At 35.7% G+C, this 23,578-nt stretch overlaps 1 protein-coding gene across 9 annotated transcripts in view; it reads left to right on the forward strand.

Moving 5' to 3' along the window:
- Positions 1-23,578, forward strand: part of PAM (peptidylglycine alpha-amidating monooxygenase) — a 150,082-nt gene that overhangs the window by 100,907 nt on the left and 25,597 nt on the right. For all 9 annotated transcript variants that reach the window (XM_074569429.1, XM_074569431.1, XM_074569432.1 and 6 more), the window contains exons 8-14: positions 4,551-4,599; positions 5,108-5,175; positions 6,830-6,910; positions 7,026-7,102; positions 7,430-7,533; positions 12,060-12,247; positions 12,923-12,994. In XM_074569429.1, the coding sequence (XP_074425530.1) occupies positions 4,551-4,599; positions 5,108-5,175; positions 6,830-6,910; positions 7,026-7,102; positions 7,430-7,533; positions 12,060-12,247; positions 12,923-12,994 (639 nt within the window). The remainder of the gene's footprint in view (positions 1-4,550; positions 4,600-5,107; positions 5,176-6,829; positions 6,911-7,025; positions 7,103-7,429; positions 7,534-12,059; positions 12,248-12,922; positions 12,995-23,578) is intronic.

Genomic DNA, 23,578 nt, shown 5'->3' on the forward strand with positions numbered 1-23,578 from the left:
TCTGGGGAGAAAAAATGTCATAGTTAAAATTTATCGACTCTCATTTTCAACTCTTTGTAAAAAGGATATTTCTTCATTTCATTAACCAGCTATTAAACTAATTCTACTTTCCCTCACTACTTAGCTATAATCCAGAGCTAAGTATTCAGATTTAGCTGTGCACTTCATGCTCAGATATCAAAATAAAGGTTATTGTATCTTGTGTAAAACACACATAATTTTAAAATAAGCTGGAAAACCAAAAATAAATTCTACCAAAAAATAGGGGTTATGTGCAAAGAGCCATTTTAGAAAAATAGTAATTGCTCTACTTGATTTTCTTCCCTTTTTATATTGCAAAAGGAAAAATTATTTTGTTTTGGAGTTACGGTTGATAGTGGATACAGTTATGTAACAAGTAAAAAGTTGTCAGAAATTTGTCTTATTTTTTTATATATTACAGATTCAAATAAAAGTAAATCTAGCCATCTTTAGATCTATAAAGGCACCCAGCCAACTTTCAGTTTGGGCTGTAGGGATATGCAATGCATTTGTAATACTGTTCTTGATTTATTCTTTTGTATAAGTGCCTTCAGATCTGATTTTTAAAAATATGGGGTTTTTTTCCAATCCCTAAAATTTCTTTTTTTCCTGCTCTCCCCATAACAAAGGGTGATGTTGTTTCTAACCCTCTATAATATTATCGTAGTACTTTTCAGCACATATAAGAATACAGACACTATCCTCAAGAACCAAAATAATTAAAAGTTATAAATAATAATCTCTTTTAACTTGTTCTGTGTGAAAGGTAGTCACATTCTGTAGACTATATAGACACATATAGAAAAATACACATTTTCTATATGTGTAACTGTTCCATTGTTTGAAGCAATTAATAATTTTTGTCAGTATGCTTCTAGCAAACTTTTGGGGAGTTCTTTATTTTTTGCTCAACTGTCTCCTTTCTCATTCCCTTTCTTGTTCCCTCTCTTTTCTTCCACAAAGCATGCATAGTATTTGCGTTCACAGCTCCTTCTCCTAACCCCTGCTCTTCGCTGGGAATAGATTTATTTCTTCCGGCTATCATTTCCTAGAAGAATTGTGTTACCCTCATTACACGTAATATCACAGATGTACCTGCTTTTGTGGGGGGAGTCTGGGGTTCTTAGTGGTTTTGGGTTTTTTTGCTTGGGGAGAGTAATTAATTTTGGCCACCAAACTGGTAGATGTCTTAAAAATAATTATTTTCTTCATAAACATGTGGATTGTAAACTATCATTTGAGTTCTGCTCTTATTTGAACACTGAATTCAGTGTGATTCTCTTTCATAACCAGAATGCTTAACACTGGTGTCTTGAATAAAATAATTTTGCGTGTTTCCAGAAATTCATGTCTATTATATACTATGATATCCTTTCAGCAAATCAGTCACGTGTCATTTACCAAGGTATTTATTTGTTAAAAAATTTATACCGAACCAGGATCAATAATTGTTTGTCTCTCTTCTATTTGGAAAGTAAGTTGTGAAAATGGCACACTGGGGAGTCTGTGCTTGCATTTTGTTTTTCACAAACTGAATACAGGTACTGTTTCATTATACAGGTTACTAGACTTCTCAAAAGAATTTTTCCATATTCAGTATGGAAGAGTGAACAGATCAGCAAGAGCAAGCACCTTGACTCTCATGAAAAAAATGAATTCAGCTAGTGTTCTTTTATGTATCAAATATTAGGTATCAATATTGAATGCAACATACGGAATTAGTCTCTCTCTTTACTAAGACTCCAGGTTTATTTTTGTGCTGCATGTCTTTGTCTTTTTAAATAAAACTCGTACAAAGGTACTTCCCAGTGGGCATTAGCTTTGGAATTGCCTTGCTCAGAGGTTGTGCTCCAGCTTTGAGGCGACTTCTTATCTTTAATGAGGCAAAGCCAATTCTGAGACCATATGTGGAGATTCTGGTACAAATCAAAGGACTGGCTTTGAAATAACAAGGGGTTCAGAGCTTCATAAAAAGCACCACTCTGTTACAGTGAAAACTTTTAAGTATTCTAGTAGCCATGTGCGAGTGCTATGCTGTTCCTATTAAATATTAGAAATAGAGCAATGAAGAAGATGAATAAATAGTTTGAACAGTGTGCTCTATAATTTATAATCCATATACCCAGAGTGCAAAGAAAGTAAGTTCTAAAGAGTGTTTATTTTTCTGACTAAAAAAACACACTATATATAACTTGAACTTTTTCAAACACCTTTTCTAAATTTCTTTCTAGAACAATTTACTTTCTCTTTCTCTTGAATGTTTTACCGTTCCCGTACTTTTGTCCTAATAGCTTAGTCTTTGTGGTGTTTTTAGATTCAAGACTTGGCCATTTGGAAGCAACAGTTGTTATCTGTGATTGAAAACTAGTGCTTATTCTGGAATGGCATAACTTCAGTTTTTCTTTCCATCTTTAGCAAGTGCTGACCATGTCTAGACTTTGTCATTTTTCCCTTACCTGCTCCAACTTTGTCTTTTATTTGATCCTGTCCCCTCTCTCTTCTTCAGCCTTTTCTCCTCTTTCTTTGCCTCATTCTCTGCCACCCCCTGTAAATGACTTACCATGTGTTGAATGTATTTATGGAAAGATTTTCCTATTTTTTATTCATTTTTAAGAAGTAACTTAAAAAAAAGTGGAAGACTGTAGTTTGAATGTATTTTAAATGCTGTACTTTTAATTTGAGAATTTTTATCTTAATTTTTAGATTAATTATTCAGTATTTACGTTTTTCTCTACAAAGAGGCATGTTTGCATAAAAATGTATGTTGAAAATATGAAAAAAAATATGAAAATCTCTGCTTTCTGCAATATATTGTTTATTTGGCTGTTTTGTAGAACAGAAAATGTGGGTGATACAGCAGCAATAACTGGCTGACTGTTGGAAGTTTTTGTGGTTTTGTGCATATGTGCGTAGTCTTAAAATACTTCTACAGTAATTGCCAGTGAACTTTGCCAGTAGTCTACCAAAGCCATATTCAATTCTTTATACAGAAGATAGGTGCCAAACTCTCTGTGTTTGAGGCAATATTACATGTGGCTTGACACAGACAGTGAGAAATTTCGTCTGCGCTGAATGGGTATGCTTTTTTTTCTGGATTACCAGTTGAATTTCAGCTGCTTTCCTTCTGATTCGTCACACTTGGTTTCAAGAAGTCTCATCAGACATGCTTTCCAAACATGCAGTGCAATTGCGGTAGTGGGTAGTCTTGATGAAATGGCTACTGTTCTAAATTTTCTTTTGTGTATACAGTGAAGACTTTCCTTTTTTGTTGTTATTTGTAAAGGTACAACTGTCATTTACTGATTCAGATTTTTAAATACAGAGTGTTTATTGGGACACACAGAGCTGGAGAAATTAAGAATTCTCAGATGCCATGATGACGAGCATTATGAGAACCTGGTGAAATTGGGTTAGCAACTTTGTCACTTGCATAACATTTGTACTAATTTACACATTTTGTAAAAATAGTGACTATCTACTTTGTGAACATATTGAAAGTAAGTTCCAGTATCAATGGTGGTAAAACCCAAACTGAATATTATCCATTAATAGTGAAATCTGGTGTGACTAAAATAGCTGATGTTCGAAAAACTAGACTGATATTTTTTAATCTGTAATGTCTCCCTGTTTTGTCCCACTTGTTATCCTTTCTTCTGTGCAAATGCACTGCTTTTTTCAGTTTGGAATCTATCTACTGATGGGAGGAAAATCTCTCCCAAAATACCACTTGTCAGCAGATCCATATCTACTCTGTTCTTTTTCTTACCTGAAGCATATACTATTAGAGGGTATTTTTTCAGCATTTTCTGTTTACTTGCTTCGGACTTAGATCCATCTTCTAACTACAGCTATTTTTGGTATAAACATAAGAAAAGGAAACTTTATTGAAAAAAATTAAGATTGAACTTGCAGATCACCAACTAAAATTGAGTAACTATGAAGACAATGGTATCTTTAGAATAAAATGTCAAACATATTATAAAATGCTGATACAGTACATTAACAAATGAATTTACTATTTTTATTATCCTACTAGGATATCCAGTGTTAAACAGAACCACTATCTGTATTGGTAGCTCAGGTTCAGCTGTTGACTTTATTACTTTTTGCTGCTTCATTATTATGTCTAAAATCATTGCTTTTCCACAATTTTTTCTAATTTTTGTCAAAATACACATTTGTTTGACGCAAACCAACTTTTTTTGCTATTGTGAAAATGGCACTGTTTCATGTCCCAGATGCTAGTTCATAAAGATCCGTGATTTCTAGTGCCAAAAAAGGCAGTTAGTTTTTCCATCCACCACAGTTTTGCTCTGTATTAGGGTTTTACTACGATGCAGCACTTGGATGTTCAGGTTTGTGCAAAGCTGAGTAACGTTTCCGCAGTATGAAAGTTTTCCTGCAAACAGTAAGATTAAAACTTATTTTCTCTTCTGGTGTTTTTTATACAGCAAAAGAATGTTATTAAGGTGGAATAATTTGACATGGGTTCGGCTGCTAATGATTAAACTGTTTTGTGATTTATACAGATAAACACAAGGACTGCTCTGGTGTGACTTTACATCTAACCCATCAAAAGTAAGTATCTTTAAACATACTTCCCTATTATGATGTTTTTTCATCAGAAAACAGAAGGTATGGTAACCCCTCCTTTAGATTCCTTTGAAAACATGTGAAATAAAAATAATACATACTTCACAATATTAAGAATTTTGAAGCCATGTGTCATCTGTTGGCAAAAATTTTCATTAGTGCTAAGAACCTTGATGAAACGCTGCTATCAGTACTGAGTTAATCCATTTTAAGACCTTCATATTTAGAAATCTGAGACAAGGACAGTAATAATGTAGGTGATCGTTTTGTCCTATTTCACATGCTTTGTAGAAGATGCTTTAAAACTTGTAGCTCAGTATGGAAAAAAGGAGGAAAAGGGAAGTGCTGTGAACGGCTGCTTTCTCAGTAGACCAGCTTCAGATGTAATCCAACGTTTAGAAATCAGTGGTGTTAAATGGTATTGCATATTGTGTCAGTTGCAGTGAGGTTTTACAAAGGACTTGTTTAGCAGAGCTTGGCTTTTGAATTGCAGGCAGCCTTTGATTGCTGGAATGTATCTTATGATGTCTGTGAACACTGTCATACCACCAGGCGAGAAAGGTGAGTCATAATTCTACAAAGTGATTATATAATTTCGGCATCTGATTTAGTTTTACTGCTTATTGCAGAAGAAAATTTAGCAGAGACTTGCCGTGTTGCAGATGGACAAATTAATTGCTTAATTAAACATATGATGAAAAAAAAAATAATTATAATTTTAAAATTGTATCATATCTCCTGCTGACCATGTCAGCAAAGGCTGTGGAAAACGATGTTCAAAACGATAATGATCTGTGCGATACTGAAGTATCTAGGATTCTTAAGAGTATGTCTTTGATTTATTTTCATCATAGTATTTTACAAAAAAAGGCCTATCTGTTTTCTTATTTCCCCTCTCTTGCTCAAAAAACATAAAATTTTTTGGACTTTTCTTCATCTGCATTTGTCATTCACACTATTCATGATTTACTAAGAGTTCAGTTTTAACAAATGAATTTTTACCAGTAAGGAGCTGCTTTATTCCTATGTTCAGAGTTGGTTAAAAGGTCAAAATGCTGAAAAAACATTGTAAAGTTTCTAAAAACAGTTTCTATTACGAATCCTACTTAGTGGATTTTATCTGAAACTCAGCTTGGATACTGCCAATAGCACTTCTTCAAGTGCTAGCATGGAATGTTCTGTTTTAAGAAAGTTGAATGCTGACTTTGCATTTTCCTGTGCTATATCAGAATTTAAATTAGATATCCAAGAACATCATTTGTCCCATTTGCAATTAGCTGCCTAAATAGGATGAGGTGGTCAAATGCTCAGGTGACTCCAACTGTTCAGTGAATTCAGCAACCTGAAATCTTTTTTAATTAAAATTGAAACTTAACATATTTTGCTCTTCAATACGAAGACATATCAAACGAACACACATACCCTGCCAAAATATTTGATCAATGCAGAAATTTACTTTTTCAGCTGGAGGGGTGAGGGAAAGGGGAATAGAAAAATTTCTGTGCCTGTTGATAACTGCCTTCTCATGTTCAATCAAATTTGCAGTTCTTAAGTAAACCATGAAGTTTGTTATAACAGGAAAAATGCAGCAAGTCCCCAGATACCTCTGAGAGAGGCATTGGCAGAGGAATTTCTCTGTGGGCTCTTCCTTAGCTATTGTTACTGCACCTAACACAAGTACTAGCCTGCAGACGTTGTCTGTACAGCACCTCTCTGCCAAAATCTGCGTCTAACCCTAAATCTTCAAGACTAGTCCTAGAACTATAAGATCTTAAAATCAAGCCTTCATTATAAATTGTATCGGTTTAGAATTGTATCAGCTTATTTTAATTTTCTTCTAAGTAGACTATTTACCATAGCTATGTTTAAGTGATGCTCAATATAGTCTGTAATCAAATATATTAGTTTACGTAGTTAAGTAACAGTAGCATACACTGGAAAAATAATACTGAGTTTCATCCGCATTTTGTATGTACATCATCACAGAAAGTAGTTTTCAAGTGACTTTTACTATATTTTATTAGTTTTTCTTTGCAGTTGTCTTGAGATAGACTCTGCAGAAATATAGGATATTATCCAGTATCTTTTGAAATTGTCCGTTGTAGGTGTAGGTATACCCTTTGTAAATCACACTGAGTGAAGTGCAGTAGTGTAACTTTTCTCTGTTTGATAAATAATGTGTTTTTCTTTGTTTATTGCGGTCATATTTTAACAGCGGTTGATGCAGACATTGCCTGCCATTACAAAAGGTTTCCAATGCACCTGTTTGCCTACAGGGTTCATACACACAGACTAGGTAAGAGTTTTATTGCAACATAGGAATATCAAATACTTAACAGAAAAATGTTGACACTACAACATATTTTTTTAGAAGTATGTCTCATGTACATATACATATTGGTATGTTATAGGTAAAGTAGTGAGTGGATACAGAGTGAGGAACGGTCAATGGACACTGATTGGTAGACAGAGTCCACAACTACCACAGGTTGGTTGGGTTTTTAATTCTTGCTGTGAGTTTTAATTATCGTTATTTAAAATTGAGAAGCTGAATTTGCATTCATGTACCCGCAGTTTACGTCATAGTGTTCCCACTGGTACATGTTGTTGTGCCACTGGAAGTGAATACTGCCAAGTATTATTATGATTACATTGTAATGTAATACTGCCAAGTATTACCATGATTACGTTATGATGCAAAAACTGTCCTGAAATTACTTTTCAGATGTGTAGCGCTGTCATTCTCCTGTGTGTGTATATTGACATAAATAATACGAGACTTTCACTGATTATGGTGAATCATCCTCTCTTTCAGGCATTTTATCCAGTAGAACATCCTGTAGATGTTAGCTATGATGACATCCTGGCAGCTAGATGTGTGTTCAGTGGTGAAGGCAGAACTACAGAGACACATATAGGGTAAATTTTCTCTATTTGCTCCATTTTCTAACCATTTTTTTCCCAAGATATTGGTTATGTGTAGAAATGTATTTGTTTCATGTCTTTTTCCAAGATAATTCTAACAAACTTAAATTCTGACACAGTGTGCTGTTTTACTGTCTTGTCTGCTAAAGATTTAACTCTGTACAATGTTCATTGCCTTTATTTATGTGAATAATCACTTTGCTGAAGTGTCCAGAACATCTCTCAGGTGCAGCTATGCTGCCAGACACCTCAGATATTACTCTGTTCTGCACTTAGAGAAGGATTCAGAATACCAATTCTAAAAAATGTGTTTTTTAATAAGTTGAAGTTATTGACTGTTTAAAACAAAATAACAAAGCTTCACAATTTCTCTTCATTATTTCAGAAAGAAAATGTATGGAAGCTTGTAAAATTCTGATAAATTTTGACACATCGTAAAATCTAACCTTCAATTCAAAATAATATACCAGTTACCTTTTTTTCAATATAAAAATATAGAGGCTTTTATGAAAAACAGTAAAAACATAAATGACTTATAATGATAAATAGGGAAATCTGGACTGTGTTTGTCTGTGATGCTGTTCAGCTGAAGATGGCAGACAGAGCTCTATAAGATCAAGTGGACAACATACAACTGAAAAAATAGACGCAATATTAATATTCTTCTAACTGACTCCCATTCTTTGAGCCGTAATTTGCTCCATATGTAGGATACGAAGATACCCTGCAGAAATCTCTCCATTCTGGAAGTACGTGCTGAAGCACCGTAAGGTACCACCTTTTTAGTGCACTGAATACCCCAAGATTGCATCTCAGTAGAGGGTTAAGGATTCAATGCAAATTTCTCACCTTTCAGTGAGTAGTTAAAATACTGATGAGTAGCAGGCTGATGAATTGTTTGAGAAGAGGTTTTTACAAAGGTTTTTACACTAGCAAACATATATCTAAAACCTTAATTTAACTGTAGACCTTTTTTAGCAAGTTCTAAAAGTTTCTGTCACATTTCTGTAACATTCCCTGAAGTAGTTCCTGTTTGTTGAATAATCCTTACAGTTTAAGAAACAGTCCTAGGACAATTATGGTCTTTTCTTTCAATGTACTAATATGCTTTCAATGAGGAAGTAATCAGAACAGAAGTTAAAGAAGCAGACCTTTACATTTTTATTACACAATTTCTACCTATGAATTTTGAGAAACAACACATAAGCATTTTAAGCAAACATTTAAACTATTACACAAAAACTGATGCATAATATGGAAGTATTCATGGTTGGAAAATAATTATCACCATAATATGAAATGAATGGATGAAGAGGAATGCATTCACAACAATGCTGGGTATATGGAAAGATAAACAGCTAAAATAAATTAAATGAAAGCTGTTTAAATCTTGGAAAATGTTGCCCTGATGTTGCAGTTGTCTTGCTCCCATTCAGAATGACTTGTCAGTTCAAAAGAAATATTAAAAGAACCTTTGAGTTCCAAATATAAACACTGAAAAAATGGGAAATGCAAATGTGAAAGGAAAGCTGTGAAATAATATGTATCTGAAAAGGATCAGATCAAGTCTGCATGTTCACTTTCACAGCTTCTCTGTTTAGTTTTCTGCTGGTGTTTTTGTTTTTTCTTAAACTGGCTGAAAAAAAATCTTAAATCCCGTATGTGATTTATCTTTGATATACATAGAAGGCAGGGCTAAAACAAACTCAGAGTTCACTTTGTCTATTTGCCTTTCCAAAGCTGAGCAGTTAGAGCTTAATAATTCATAATATATGCTAACTAGTTAAAACATGACATATTCTCAATGTTTTACTTTCCTAACTGTGGAATAATTTCTGTGATAGTCAGCTAGTCCCTTTCATATGAATGGTCATTTTTGACCAAAGCTATTACTTAGTATCTAACTTGGGGAGGGAGGATAGATGTTCTTGTTTTGATTTTATACCTTCCTTATTGTCCTGGTTTTTTTTTCTTTACCCATTTGGTCTGAGATTTTTTCATGTTTTTCTTTAGTTTCACTGACTGCTTTCCATTATCTTACATTATCTCATGACCCCCATAGTTCACACTAACCTTTTTCATCCCGCTTCCTCTCCCAGTCTGAGAAATTAAATTAGGTATTTGAGGCATTAAACACATTAAATGTGTAGAGCTTGGCAAAGGTTCAGAATTGAAACCTGATTTTGCGTGTGCAATTGACTACATACAAGATCAGGGTAATTACATGAGCACAGGCTTAATGTCTCTGGTGTAAAAAGGTGAGGCAGGAGTCATTTCTTCAAAAGTTTCATAAATTGCCCATTTCAGTTAGCTGGATTTCTCCTCAAGCTCAGACTTTTGCAAATTAACGGTTGAATTATCCTTTGCCAAATAAGAAGGACATCAACTATTCCTAATTTATAAAGCAGGATTTCTTCTAGTTCTTGCTACAGACCAGTAAGTACTCCATGCAAGCAGCCACTGCAATTTTTTATAAGAGATAACTTAATGATATTTCAGAGTAAACATTAGAGTTGATATAGTGTCTAGTGTATAGCTTCCCAGTCTAAGAGCTGTTGGAGAACTGGAGCCCGTTCAGTGTAAAGATCATATCTTTGTAAAGGAACGTTCTATTGGCCGTGGTGGCTGCTTGCTTTTCCGGTTGCGATGTAATGTATTGCTTAAGACTCTTAACAGACGGAAGTAGTGCAACCTGTATCTTTCCCTTTCAAGATACGTTTAACAGGTGTTGTACCATTCCAGAAAAGGTTTATGTGCCTGTAGCCAAACATTCCTGTTCAGTATTTAAGAATTCTTTAACTGCATTATCTTGCTTTTCGATGTGAAATCCTCTGTTTCATTTTTCTTCACTGTGTACTGTTAATATACCAAGATCTGGACACGGTTCTAAGTATCTGTGGCAGTGGTGTGAAGCTGATTAATAGCAATTACATTTTTTTATTCTTTTTAACTTGTTCATCAGGATTTCTGCTCATTAAACTAGTTCACAAAACAGGGTTTCTCAGGAGTTCAAATATCTAATGGTAAGATTCTGGGTTTTCAGTGCATTTACTGTAACTGCTGTTGACAGAGTATTTTTCTTTTTTTCTTTTTTTTTTTCTCTTTAAACTGTAAATATTTAAAATGCCATCTTTGAACTGTTTAGACACAGTAACGTGTCAGGTGAACCAGGGTTCATGTGGGTTCCACATCCCCTTTTTCTACTGTAGTTTTAAAGAGGAGGCAATTATAGTGACAAATACCGGGAGTCCAGCAGTGAAGTTAATGCTTTCTAAAAGCTTAAGCAGAGCTTGCCAAGTCAGAGTCTGATTTTTGTGGTCTCCAAGGGATGCTAAATTTTCAATGCATGGAAAAATACCAATTCCCCTTTTGAAACAGTCTCTTCTCCCATGTTCCCCCTGTCTCCCCTCCGGCTGGTGTCATTATTGTTGCTATGGTGAATAAATGAATGCTGCAGGATGCTGCTGGAAAAGTCAGCACTGACGTCTTTTGCAAAGCCACCCCCGTATCTTTTTTATGAGTGTGGACTCACTGGTTAATTGTGAAAGCTAATTTAAAAATATTAATGTAAAACCCTTTATTTTGTGAACCTTTCTTTATAAGTCTTAGCCTATTCCAATGCCAGGATTGTAGCTATAAATAAAAGATATCAACCTATATGGCAGAGGAAAAAAACAGAAACAGATCACAGTTGCAAAGAGGCCCTGTATTGTCTGCTTCACAAAGTGAATTTTTTCAGAAAAGATTCTTTCTCGTACCAGCTGTTTTTTCTATTGAAGACAGGATTATGTAGCGGTACAGAAGAGCCTCTTCTGTTTCACGTACATGCACAGCATTTATCAAAGAACTGAATTTTGCTAGTATTTAATCATTTTTCTTGCACTCGTGTTTTCCTTACAGAAGCTTGTGATCAAGTTATTCTCAAGATGGCAGCGTTATCGTCTCTTTAAGAGATATTTATGGTGTCTTAATATGTACTGAAATTAAGTTTTGCTGCAGTAGAACCAGTGTGATTGGCCAATAAATGGATGCACTTGAACATGGGGGGGAAAAAACTGTCATAAAAGATAGCTGCTGAAATGAAACATAGACGTTATTTGCAATGATTTTAAATTAGGTTTGCCCCAGATTGACAGAAAAGTGTATGAATGGGGACATAATGAATGATACAGTTCTGCTGCATTTCATCAGAACACGTGCGTAGTTGATGACACACTGGGGACGATGAGGAGTATACTGGGGAAAAGAGAAGGAAGTGCAGTTTAAATAGTTGGTGCAAGAATCAAAACCAAATTCTTAGGAATCTCTGAGATACCCGGGGAGTTCATGCAAACTGGTATTCTCCAGTATGAACTGAAAGAAACTTTTGATATTCACTGCAATTAAGCTATTAAAGTGTGGGACTTCTAAACATTTCATTGCAACTTTTTAATATTCTGTTAAACAAGTTAGATGAATTAAATAATATCTGTATTCAGCTCATTTTTTCCTAGTTGATGCATCTTTTTTGTGTTCTGTAGGGGAACAGCCAATGATGAAATGTGTAATTTTTACATTATGTACTACATGGAAGCCAAGCATGCTGTCTCATATATGACCTGCACACAGAATGCAAACCCTGAGATGTTCAGAAATATACCACAGGAGGCAAATATTCCTATTCCAGTCAATTCTGATATGCTAAAGATGACCCACGGGCATCATGAAGGTGAAAAAAACTTGTAATCCGTTTTACTCAAGTCTTTTTATGGTCACTGATGTGTTTGTCTGTGTTGGTTTGATATGCTAAATTTTCATAAAAAGGAAATGCAATTCTGAGTAAAATGAAAATTGCTAATTATCGACCATCACGGGATTCTGCTCTTGTTTTTGATGGGATTGCCTGCCATAGTCTTTTGTCCTTTTCTTCCTATTGTCCTCTTTCAATTTCCAACATATTTTTGTAGCTACATGAGCTGTGTCTGCAAAAGATTCACCTTTTTTCTATGCCAAATACTTTATATTAACCGTTTCTTAATATTTGCTTTATCTTCTATCTATTTCCTACAAAGTTGAATCACAACATTTCCATAGTTTTCAGGATCCCACTCCCTTGTTATGGAAGGAATCGAATGTTTATATTGAACACTAGTAGTCATGTAAGTTGCAGCCGCAGTATTACCCAGAAGTAATCTGACTGGTATGTCCGTGTAGCAAAGTAAAAATCTTAATTTTTTAATCCACTTGTTTTACTGCTCCACGGTTTGATACAACTTCTGTAGACAGATAAAAATACCAAGTGTTCATTTCAGAAGGGCTTTTTTTCCCCAGTAGGAAGATACTCAATTCCATTCACACGCATATCCTAAATGTATTAACATCATATCCTAAACCTATTTTTCAGAAATGAAGGATACTGATAAAAGTTCTTTGCTGCAGCAGGCCAAAAAAGAAGAGGAAGAGATTTTGGATCAGGGTATGTACTTGTTTATTTCTCTGTCAAGTGAGGGACTCAGTAATGTAAAATACAGATAAATTATATCCTGATTGTTAAAGAGCTATGAAGTTTTTAATGTGTTTATCTTTAATTGATGCAATTTGCAGTGTTCTGTACAGCTAATATGATTGAATGCTATATAAGAAATAATTAAAAAAAATTAGTCTACTACTGATCTCTAGCCTTGTAGGTAAAATTTATTAGTGCATTTTAATTTCATTAGATTTTTCTGTTCTTGGTTTAATTTGCTAAAGAAGGTTGAAATTTATCTGTAAGTGCAGTCAGAAAGAACGAACACCAAGTAGTCCTATAGTATGTAACTATTCTATATTCTCTATATAAAACTATCTGCTATTAGTTCTTCACCTGTTTCTCAGTTTGTACTACCATGTATGTTTTAGGGAATAATATGTTCTTATACTTCAGTAGTGGTTGTACATGCAATGGGTTGAGTGCAGCTTACGTTTAATACTGAATTATTTTTCACTACATTTGTGTATAAGTGCATATAGGCATAACAACTCATGCAAAAATGCGTGCAGTACTTGGTTGCAGGAAAAAATCCATGACTGTTATAAAGTTTCTAGAAATATGCTGAATGTTATTTATGTTTCAGAAATATATTAAAATAAGCCTGTATTTTAAAGTTCTTGTGGATCATATGCTATTAGATAAATATTTTTATCTTTATAAAGATTTTTCTTGAAGCTAAGGAGAAGACCTCATCAGCTACAGTATCATACTGTTTTCATTGAACAATCTTGAGGTTCAAGAACTAAGTAAATTACTAAGTAAGTAAGAGGAGAGATTAGGCCAGTGTTTAGGGTTTTTCATAACATTTTCAATGTTAGATTTTCTATATATTCTGACATTTTGCAGAGTTAAATAATTAAGTTACAGTTACAGAAAAACTAGCTTCTAGAGTGTAACAGCGTCTTCACTGAAAGTACCTTGAACTACTAGAGATAGTATTTACAATTCCATATCTGAAACATAGTCAATTCAAGATGGACTTTTTTAGAAAGAAATACAATTCTGAATTTTTGAAGCCTATTCCAAGTCAGAATGAGCTAGCTGCTTACAAATTTATATCAAGATTTATGCTGACAATCTGCTTCACCCTTAGGTTACTAATAAGTGCATTAGCATTTGGTTGAGGATCTTGTTATCTGTGTGTTTTATTGAATTCCTTAATGTTTGAAACAAAATGTTGAAACAAGGTCCTGTTTTTAAAGTCTTTTTTATTTGTCTTTGAAATGTATTTCAAAGCTACATTTCTGCAATGCAGTCTCATTTACTGAGACCACTATTTAGTATACATCCTCATCTAACGTGTTTCTATGGAAACACACTGCATTGTTTTGTCCATTTGAATTTAGTTGGGTTCATGATGTGAAATATCAAAAAGCACTAGTTGCTGTGAGAGAATTTTGTTTCGTGTTCTTAACTGTTAGTTTAAGATAAACTCTCCCATTATTTACAGGAGCCTAGCTTCAATTTTACATTGATACAGCTCTAACTTCAGTTGAATAATGTGTGTGTAAGCAAAAAAAGCAAAAGGAAAAATCAGACCAGGTTTGGTTTTATTTTTGTCTCCGAAGAGGGAAAGTTGGGTTGCTGTTTTAGACAGTGGGTCTTGGTCCTAAAGCACATGAGCATCTGGTAAGATACACTGGGAAAACCAGGAGCTAAAAGTGTTCTGCTAAAATGTGCCTATAAAAATCACATACAAATTGGAGTCTGGTTTTCTGGGGCAAAGCAGTTTTATGTTAATTGTGTTGACAATTTGTCCATCTCCTCAAGTAACTTTAGTGAGTTAGCCAACATCAACCAAATTTGAGCAAGGTCTTAATGACAGGAAAATTCTACAGCTGGAGGGTTGGGGGCGAGGTGGGGGAGGCAATGGACCCCTAAGCTGCACAGAAGCAATTACATACTTTCACTGAGGAAAACATTATAACATAAATTTTTCCCTTTCTGGTTTGGCATGACATACTCTATATGATAAGCTTATCTACAAAACACAGATGCACCAAAACTCAGGCTTTGATTCTTCTGTTGCTGCTGAGCTGTCACTCAGTAAATTCAGCCTTTGTTTTGCTCTGAAGATAATACTTTAACAATTTTTCCATAATTCTGTGTTTTATCATGCATAGTTTTTTCTTGATGACGCAATATGTTACCGCAACTTAATTTTCCCCTCCTTAGTTTCAGGTAACTAAAGTAAACACTGTTACTTCACTAAAACTGAAGTAGGTGTTAAATTGTTATATTGCCCTGGAGATACTTGCAGATCTGGGGGCTTGAGGCATGGCCGAAGAGGCAGATTTTGATGTGAGTAGTATTACATCTAGGCATTTGCCTCAGAAGGGGAAAATGAAAAAGCCTGCCATGTGAAAGTATCTGCCTGCTTAATTATCACCACCTGGGTTTAGAAGATGTGTTCCTGCTACACACAGGCAAGCCATTGGCACCTCCAGGAATTATCATTGCTTTTACATTAACATTTTCAATTTCATCACCTTCACTCATCAGAATCACATTAATAAACAGCATAAATATATTGAAATAAGTAGTAACCATGGCAAAGTAAACCACCACTCAGCATGAAGACAAAGCTGTAGTGTTAAAATTAAACTGAGCTAACCTTAAAACTGACCTCGTTATATTGTTTCTGAAACAGCATTGTCACTGTTTGGTGAAGATAAACTGCTCATAGGAAGTTAATTATTGTAGGATATGCAATTGATTTAGACGTTTGTGCCTATTGGAGAGTTTCCTGTTCCTGCTGAAGCACAATGTCCCTAGCAAAATAAATAATATTTATTTTTTGTTCATCAATAGAAGTTTTATTAAATCGTATTCAATAGATACAGTAGTGAAAAAAAATATTATCTATTCATAGCATTCACTGTGTCTGCTAGATGTCTCTTTTTTACCTGTGGAAAAAAGGCCTAAATGTGTTCAACGCTTTCCTGGCTGTAGTCTGTGGCACAATATAATATAGTTTAGGGTTTTTTTGGAATGGAAGCAGTGAAGCAGCCTTTACTTTTGAGAAAGTCAGCTGCTGCTGTACCTGAAAGCTGTATAGGCAAAAAAGCAGGAGTAGTTTCTAACAAGGTAGGAATTTACAGGTGATGGTTAATCAGATGTGCAGTATTTAATTTGTTGACCTGTGAGTCAAGACTTGCTATCTCATTTTGTGTGCAATAGATGTAATCATAAACTTCCTTTTGAAACAGAAAGGGCAGTTTTTTTCATAGTAAAGCCAATATAATTATATTTAAATGGCTTAAAAAAAAATTCAAGGCTGGCTTGAACTGAAAATTCACTTGCAGCATATAAACCAAAAACTAGATTTGAATTTTTGTTTTAGACGGGCACGTGTGTACACATGTATATGTTACTTACACATACATGGGAGTGAAAAGCAATGGGATTTTCGTCTTACTTCTGGTATTGATGTTTACTGTGACAGTTACAAAGGTACATTTTTGCTTGTGTCTGGCTTAGGGAATTTAGAAATTAGTACCAAAAAAGTAACATATATTTTTGCCACTGATGATGGAATCTGAAGTGAAAGTCAAAGTTGTAATTGTTTTGCTCTCATTGTTGGTCAGTCGTACTGCCAATACTTTTTCCCCTCATGTCCCATTATTTCTTTATTACCATGAGCACAAATTATTCCAGGAGCTCAAATGGTAGCGTTCAATAGAAGTGAACTTAAGATCTCTCTTTTTGCATGTCCCAACTAGACTCATGGGAGGTCCCTTTTTCACAGCTGAGGACAACTGAAATCCCATTAAACCTCCTCTATTTAAAATAATATTATAGCTTGAGTCCAGCATTCAGAATTTAGCTTCTATAAGGTTGGGGTTTAAGTCTGCAGTCATAGAATTGCTGTCCTGCTGGTGAGATAGGTTGTACAGAAAAACACCTCACCGGGCTTCTCCTGTGTTGTTTCAGAGATTAGAATGTGTATAGTGAGTGAAGTAGAAAACAACGTAAAGAAAAGAATTTGACTTCATGGTCTAAGGCAATTTATTGGTCTCCGATGAAGGCATGTTTTGCTCTAGGCTCTTACCAGAGTTGCTGAATGATTCTAGGTAGCTGGGTACCTATGCGAATGAAGTCTGATTTCCTCGTCTGTTTTCAGAGTCTTTAAAGACAGACAAAACAAAGAACTGAAGCTGTCTTGCATGTACACAGCTCCTACTGAAACTGACTGCAAATGTGGCTTGAACATAGGATGTGAAATACAATGCTAAGTACCCTGTAAAATCACATTTTGAGATGTTTCTAGGTGGGCATCCAAAATGAATGGATGCTAAATGACAGTTCTGGCTGTAATCTCTAGCAAAGTAACAGTAATTATGGACCTTAATTTCATAGGACAGACTGGGGTAATGAAGTAATTTAGTGTAAGTAAGTATTTCATAAACAGAGATGATGGAATAGAAATGTTAAGAGAAGTCTTTCTGTTCAGTTAAAACACTTGTTGAGAAGTGCATGGAGGGAGATTCTTTGAACGAAGTTGAATATAAATATATAATGATGGCCCATCGATTGTAAGAGGAGGTTTTTTGAAAGAAAAATTAACATCTCGATCCATACAAAATGGGTGCTGAATTAAGGTTACACATAATTCTTCTATTTATTACCTGTTGGATGCCTAACCGATCTTCTGATTCTTTTCAGTTATTGTATGCTATATTTGCACACAAGTGTGCGCACTTGCACACACACACACAGAGATAAATACTTTTGCACAACGTATTTGTTACACTGCTGGAAATATTTTGCTAGGTTGTAGACGAATCTGTGAGTTGAGAAACTGAGATGTCTGTTCAGTGTTGCATATTTTGGGGTTTACTTGTGCATTTCTGTGAAAAGCTTGTTACAATAAAAATGTACTGAACAAGGCTTTTTGTATCGGGGATAGAAATTTCTGATCGATTTAAGTGAAAGGAGGAGGTATAGCTTGTCCTCCTTCTGCCTCTCTTTTGTTTCCCTCTTGGGGAAAAAAAAAAAGGGAGGGGGAAGTGTGAAGGGAGGTCTACAATTTCTTGCAGGATGGGTGTTGAAAGGAAGAGGAAAGGAGAATCAGTATGCAGGCAGGTACTCGATTTTTCAGGTAATGGAGTAATATATTTCTGTGATAGTATTATGTGGCAAACCTGTGGCAGCAGACTTTATGTATTTTTATGCCAGCACATGTACCCATGAGTTACATTCCTTTCTAAAATAAATTTGTCATAATTTACCTTTGCTAGTTTGTGTGTGGTTGTAAGAAAAGAGAGGAGTTCAATTTGGTAGGTGGTTAAAATTTCTTAGGTTGATGGAGAAAGGATGAGGCTTGAAACAGAAGAAAAATTCACTTTCCAGTATTGATGTGGGATGCCTAGAATGAAGCGTTAGAGACATTTTTAGATTAAGGCCAGACATATGAGAAAATCTTTAAATGTTTTCACGGTTGGGAGGCATGTTTGGTGCTCAGAGATTATATGAGGTCCCTTAAATAGAGTGCAAAAGTAAGAGAAAATTGACTGAATTAAACCTTGGAAGAAAATGCTACTGAAATGCGTTAAGAGCAATATTTACATTAGAGAAGTATAATTAGGAGGACTCAAAATTGCAGAGGATTTGTTTGTTGTTTCAATACCGAAAGATCCTGCTCAAAGTTTTAAATAAACTATGAGTTTTTGATTTGGTTAGAATAAAGTTGTTCATAATCTCCACAAAAGCATCTTCATCACAGTAAAGAAAGGAGCATCAGATCTAAGCTAAAAAATTGCAGTTGGTATAGGTTGCATACCTAAGTGGGAAAAGGATATAACAAATATGGAAAGAAGCCATTTTAAATTCAGTGTTTCAGTCTTCACTGTTTTACTCCTGTTCTCTGGTTCTTAAGATTACAGAGGGACTTTCCATAGGTATCTTCTGTAATGTAAAAGACTACTTATCAATAAACAACTGCAGAACCTGCTTATAATATCATTAACATCAATGGAAAGTGGACATTGTATTAGTACAGGAAGAGTTCAGAGAAATGATGAAGTCATATCACAAATATAAAACATACCCAAAAATATTAATTTTTATTAATAATATTAATATTATTATTAACAATTTGTTTTCTTTTTTATAATTTTCGTGTCTTGTTTTTTAAACTAAAGCACGATGATTCTTAAAACAAATAAATTGAAGATAGCAGAACTATTGTTTAATAAACATAGTCTCATGTGTGTCATTTTGTGAGAATAAATGTATTTACAGATATGATCTGCATAAAACAGAAATTTGAGGTGGAACTGGTGTGTGTGCCTGAATTACAAGTATGTGTAGTATATCCAAATGAGCACAGCAAAGTCCTGTATAGTACAACCATTGCATTTATTGCTAGTCGTTTAGCAGTATCTGATAAATGTATTTTATTGTAACAAAATGATTCGTGCTTGTCAGGAACTCATTACTGGTCAGGAAGGAAAGGAAAGAAGAGGGCAATTAGGAAACTGCAAGCAGCTTGGGGTTTGAGTCTCAGGTTCTAATTTGTTGTTGAAGAGCATGTATCTGTAACAAAATGTAATGCTCATTGAAGATTCTTTCATCTTCTTTCGTACTTTCTCTTGCCTTTAACACTCTACCAGTTACAGACTCGTTTAATCTAATGATTTTGTAAAGTATGCTGGGACTCTCAAAACATTTGTATATTAAAACATTTTGACAGTTGAAGAAAAAAAAGGAAATAATTAATTAAAAACAAGGAAAGTGCATTTATATTGCAATAGTAGTAAAAACCCTTCTTAGTGACATGCAGACATAGAATAAAACAGCTAATGATTTCATTTTTTAACTTTTTCTTCCAGCTTTTTTTAGCTCTGTAAGCTGCTTAGAAATGCCTTGAGAGCAGATGCAGTTACTGTTCTTCAAAAATGTCAGTTTGGCTATGCTGTAAGTGCACGTTACTTAGGGTGCCGTGACAGTGACCAAGAATCTCTAGAGCAGCTCAACTCTTTTCATTTCCTGATATCTATGCCGCCTTCTCCCAGCCCCTCAAAGCCCTTCAAAACCAAAACAGCCTTACTTAATATTTTTGATTTCTCATGAATCTTTCCAATGCTTTCATTAAAGCAACAGATTAAATCAGTATGGTCGGACTCGCATGAAAAATAATAGCAGACTAGACGCCATTTTGAAAGATTTTTTGGCCTGTTACATCAAACAGGCTGCCCAGAAAAGTGGGTGAGTCACCATCCCTGGAGGTATTTAAAAGATGTGTAGATGTGGCACTTAAGGACGTGGTTTAGTGGTGGGCTTGGCAGTGCTTGGTTAACGGTTGGACCTGACGTTCTTAAAGGTCTTTTCCAACCTAAACAATTCTATGATTCTGTGATTCTAAGACAGAAAGATGTAGTCTCAGAATACACTCCATTTTATTCAGAGATAATTAGGAAACCCAAAGTCAACTACGAAAACTTGTCCGTTAGTACAATCATAATAAGTCTGAGACATGAGTTTGGAAGGACCAACATACTGGCTCCATACCAGATCAGACATGCTCAAGAAGAGAGGAGTTTGAATACAAGCGTTCACACATTTATCTGTGTGCAGCAGCACACAGATGAATTGCAGTACCTTTCCCTTCTCAACACAGAGGGCTGAGAGAGTTGGGGTTCTTCAGCCTGGAGAAGGCTCCAGCAAGACCATATAGTGGCCTTATGGTACCTATAGGGGTCCTACAGGAAAGAGGGGGAGGGACACTCAAGGTGTCCTTGCCTTTTTTTGTAAAATGTCATAAAATGAGTGTTCATGTATGTATCTTGACACCTACACGTTCGAGCTCTCTGGACAGTCTTACTATGGCTGAACTTCCCCTCTATCTCATAGCTTGATCCTGTAGCACCGTGGCTGGATCTTCATCCAGACTGGAAACTTCCAACAGCATAATGGTGTGCTGTGTAAGGACCATGGACAGTGACTGCTCGCTGCAAGTTGAGGAAATCGTGCTCTAGCGCTGGAAAAAGAGGACGGTTTTTAGACATGGATAGTTCTGCACCATTGGGATTCTACCCAGACCTTGATGGTCAACATACTAAACTGTTTCATTAAACCTTAAACCAATCTGGTCTTTTATTGAGATTAGGTGAGGTTCACCTCATAGTTTGCAATGAAGTCACCGATGTTAACAATTTTATTTGTATGACTGTTTTCCAGAACACTGTTCTGTAAAAGAGTTTTCCTATTGCATAACTGCAATAGTAATTAAGTTTAAACTTATTGAAATATGCTTGTGCCTTATTTCATTCTAGAGACGTTGGTCTTGACAGCTATCCCTTCCTCCAGAACAGAATCATAGAATCATAGAATATGTTGGGTTGGAGGGGACCTTTAAAGGTCATCTAGTCCAACCCCCCTGCAGTAAGCAGGGACATCTTCAACTAGATCAGATTGCTCAGAGCGTCATCAAGCCTGGCCTTGAATGTCTCCAGGGATGGGGCCTGCACCACCTCTCCGGGCAACCTGTTCCAAGTGTTTCACCACCCTCATTGTAAAGAACTTCATCCTAATGTCTGATCTAAACCTACCCTGCTCTAGCTTAAAACCATTGCCCCTCGTCCTATCGCTACATGCCCTTGCAAACAGCCCCTCCCCAGCTTTCTTACAGGCCCCTTTCAGGTACACAAAGGCCGCTATAAGTTCTTCCTGGAGCCTTCTCTTCTCCAGGCTGAACAACTCCAACTGTCTCAGCCTCTCTTCATAGGAGAGGTGCTCCAGCACTTGGATCATCTTCATGACCCTCCTCTGGACCCACTCCAACTGGTCCATGTTCTTCTTGTGCTGAGTGCTCCAGAGCTGGACACAGTATTCCAGGTGGGGTCTCACGAGAGCAGAATAAACTGTAGGTATTTGTAGCCAATCATCTTTTACTGTATTACATAGAGGAAAGTGTCTTGATAGCTTACACATAAGAGGTGCATGTAAGTATCCTCTCTGAAACTAAACTAATCAGTCAACTTCCTGAGACTGCAGTGCTAGGCTTCAGTTAATTCAACAAGAGCAAGTCATTCATTCACCTGTGTCTTCTTCTAGTCATACTCAGGCATTCTGAAAGCCAGGCTGTCTCATCTCAAACAAGACCAAACAAATAACGTGGTGCACCTTGCCAGTGTTCCTTTCCCACTGAGTATCTTCAGGCAAGCAACATCCTTCTGCTGTTCCAGCTGGTACAAGACAGCTGTAAAGCAGCAAAAGGAGATTGTGCTTTGATGTTTGGTGGATATTGCTTTGGAGAAAGCAACTGTTAATCAGAAACAACATGAGTCAGCTCTTTGCTAGTTATATGTAGTGAATTCTGAACTACTACTTAAAAATATACTGCTTACAAATTTATTGGAATCTGCCAGAGGATCACAAATGAACCTGAAAAATGTTGGTCCCAAATAATATGAGACCTCCATTCCGTGGAATTTGGAATGTGGAGTTTAGGGCACAGTTGCATACATCGAGTAATCAGGAGACTTCAGTTCTTACCTTTCACATCTGCAGACAATGCTGTGTGTGCTTTGTAAATACTCTGAGTTGTGTCAAGATGCCAAGAAATTAATGAAGACTTTCACCTGTTGTTTGTGCCAAGCATATGGAGATGCTGGGCAGATATGTAGGCTTCTTGGATGTCTTTACATCTTTTGAATTTAAGGTGTAGAGATTTCATACTCATTTCCTCAAACAGATTTACTTAAGGTAAAGATCAGAGTTTCAGAGTACCTGCACTTCAGACCACCTTCACTCTCTGAGGCACACCTTTTTTCAGATGTTCAGACAGTTCCTAAATATTCTGTTGTGGTTACAACACCCTTGCTTAATGAAGCACTACTAGGACAAGCTCAACTTGCAAAATATCTCATCTATAGCTGCTGATAGTGATGTACGCAAACTACCTTACTCTGTGCTCCGCTGTTTGAGAGTTCCTCATATACCTTACGATCATAGGCTCAGTGCTAGGAGAAAACCAAACCTGATCAACCTATTTGGAGTTGAGTCCCTGATTAATAGCTCCCATAAAGACCACTGGAATTTTCTGTGAAAGCATCTTGTCCCTAGGCTTTTATTGTTTTGAAGCTGGATTCCCCTGCTCTCTTTTCTTCTTGTCCTCCACTGAGTCCAATCTCTTAGCAGTTTCTTTTGTAGTGAGAGAAGCTAATTTCAGACAGGTAAACTGAGGCACTTTTTATTTGTTTGCTTTTTAAAATCAACCAGCAATATCTATTCTAGAGGGTGACTTAATTATTCTGTGGCAACTATTGCACAACAGAAGTAGAATGCAATGCCTTTGATGAAGCAGGAAGATGGCAAACTTCATTGTTCAAATAAAATGAATACATGAGTTGTGAGTTAGGGATCCGAAGCCTTTATACAACTGTACCATATGATTCTTTCTGTGACCAAGAATTACAAGTAAATTTATCAGACTGTTGATACAGAACTACGAAAGAGTGAACTGGGCAAAGATCACTCGAGTTGCTTTAAAAAGTCTGCAGTTTAAAATAGTACTGGGCTTGCTGG

Source organism: Larus michahellis, chromosome Z (assembly GCF_964199755.1).
Source record: "Larus michahellis chromosome Z, bLarMic1.1, whole genome shotgun sequence".
Lineage (NCBI taxonomy): Eukaryota > Metazoa > Chordata > Aves > Charadriiformes > Laridae > Larus > Larus michahellis.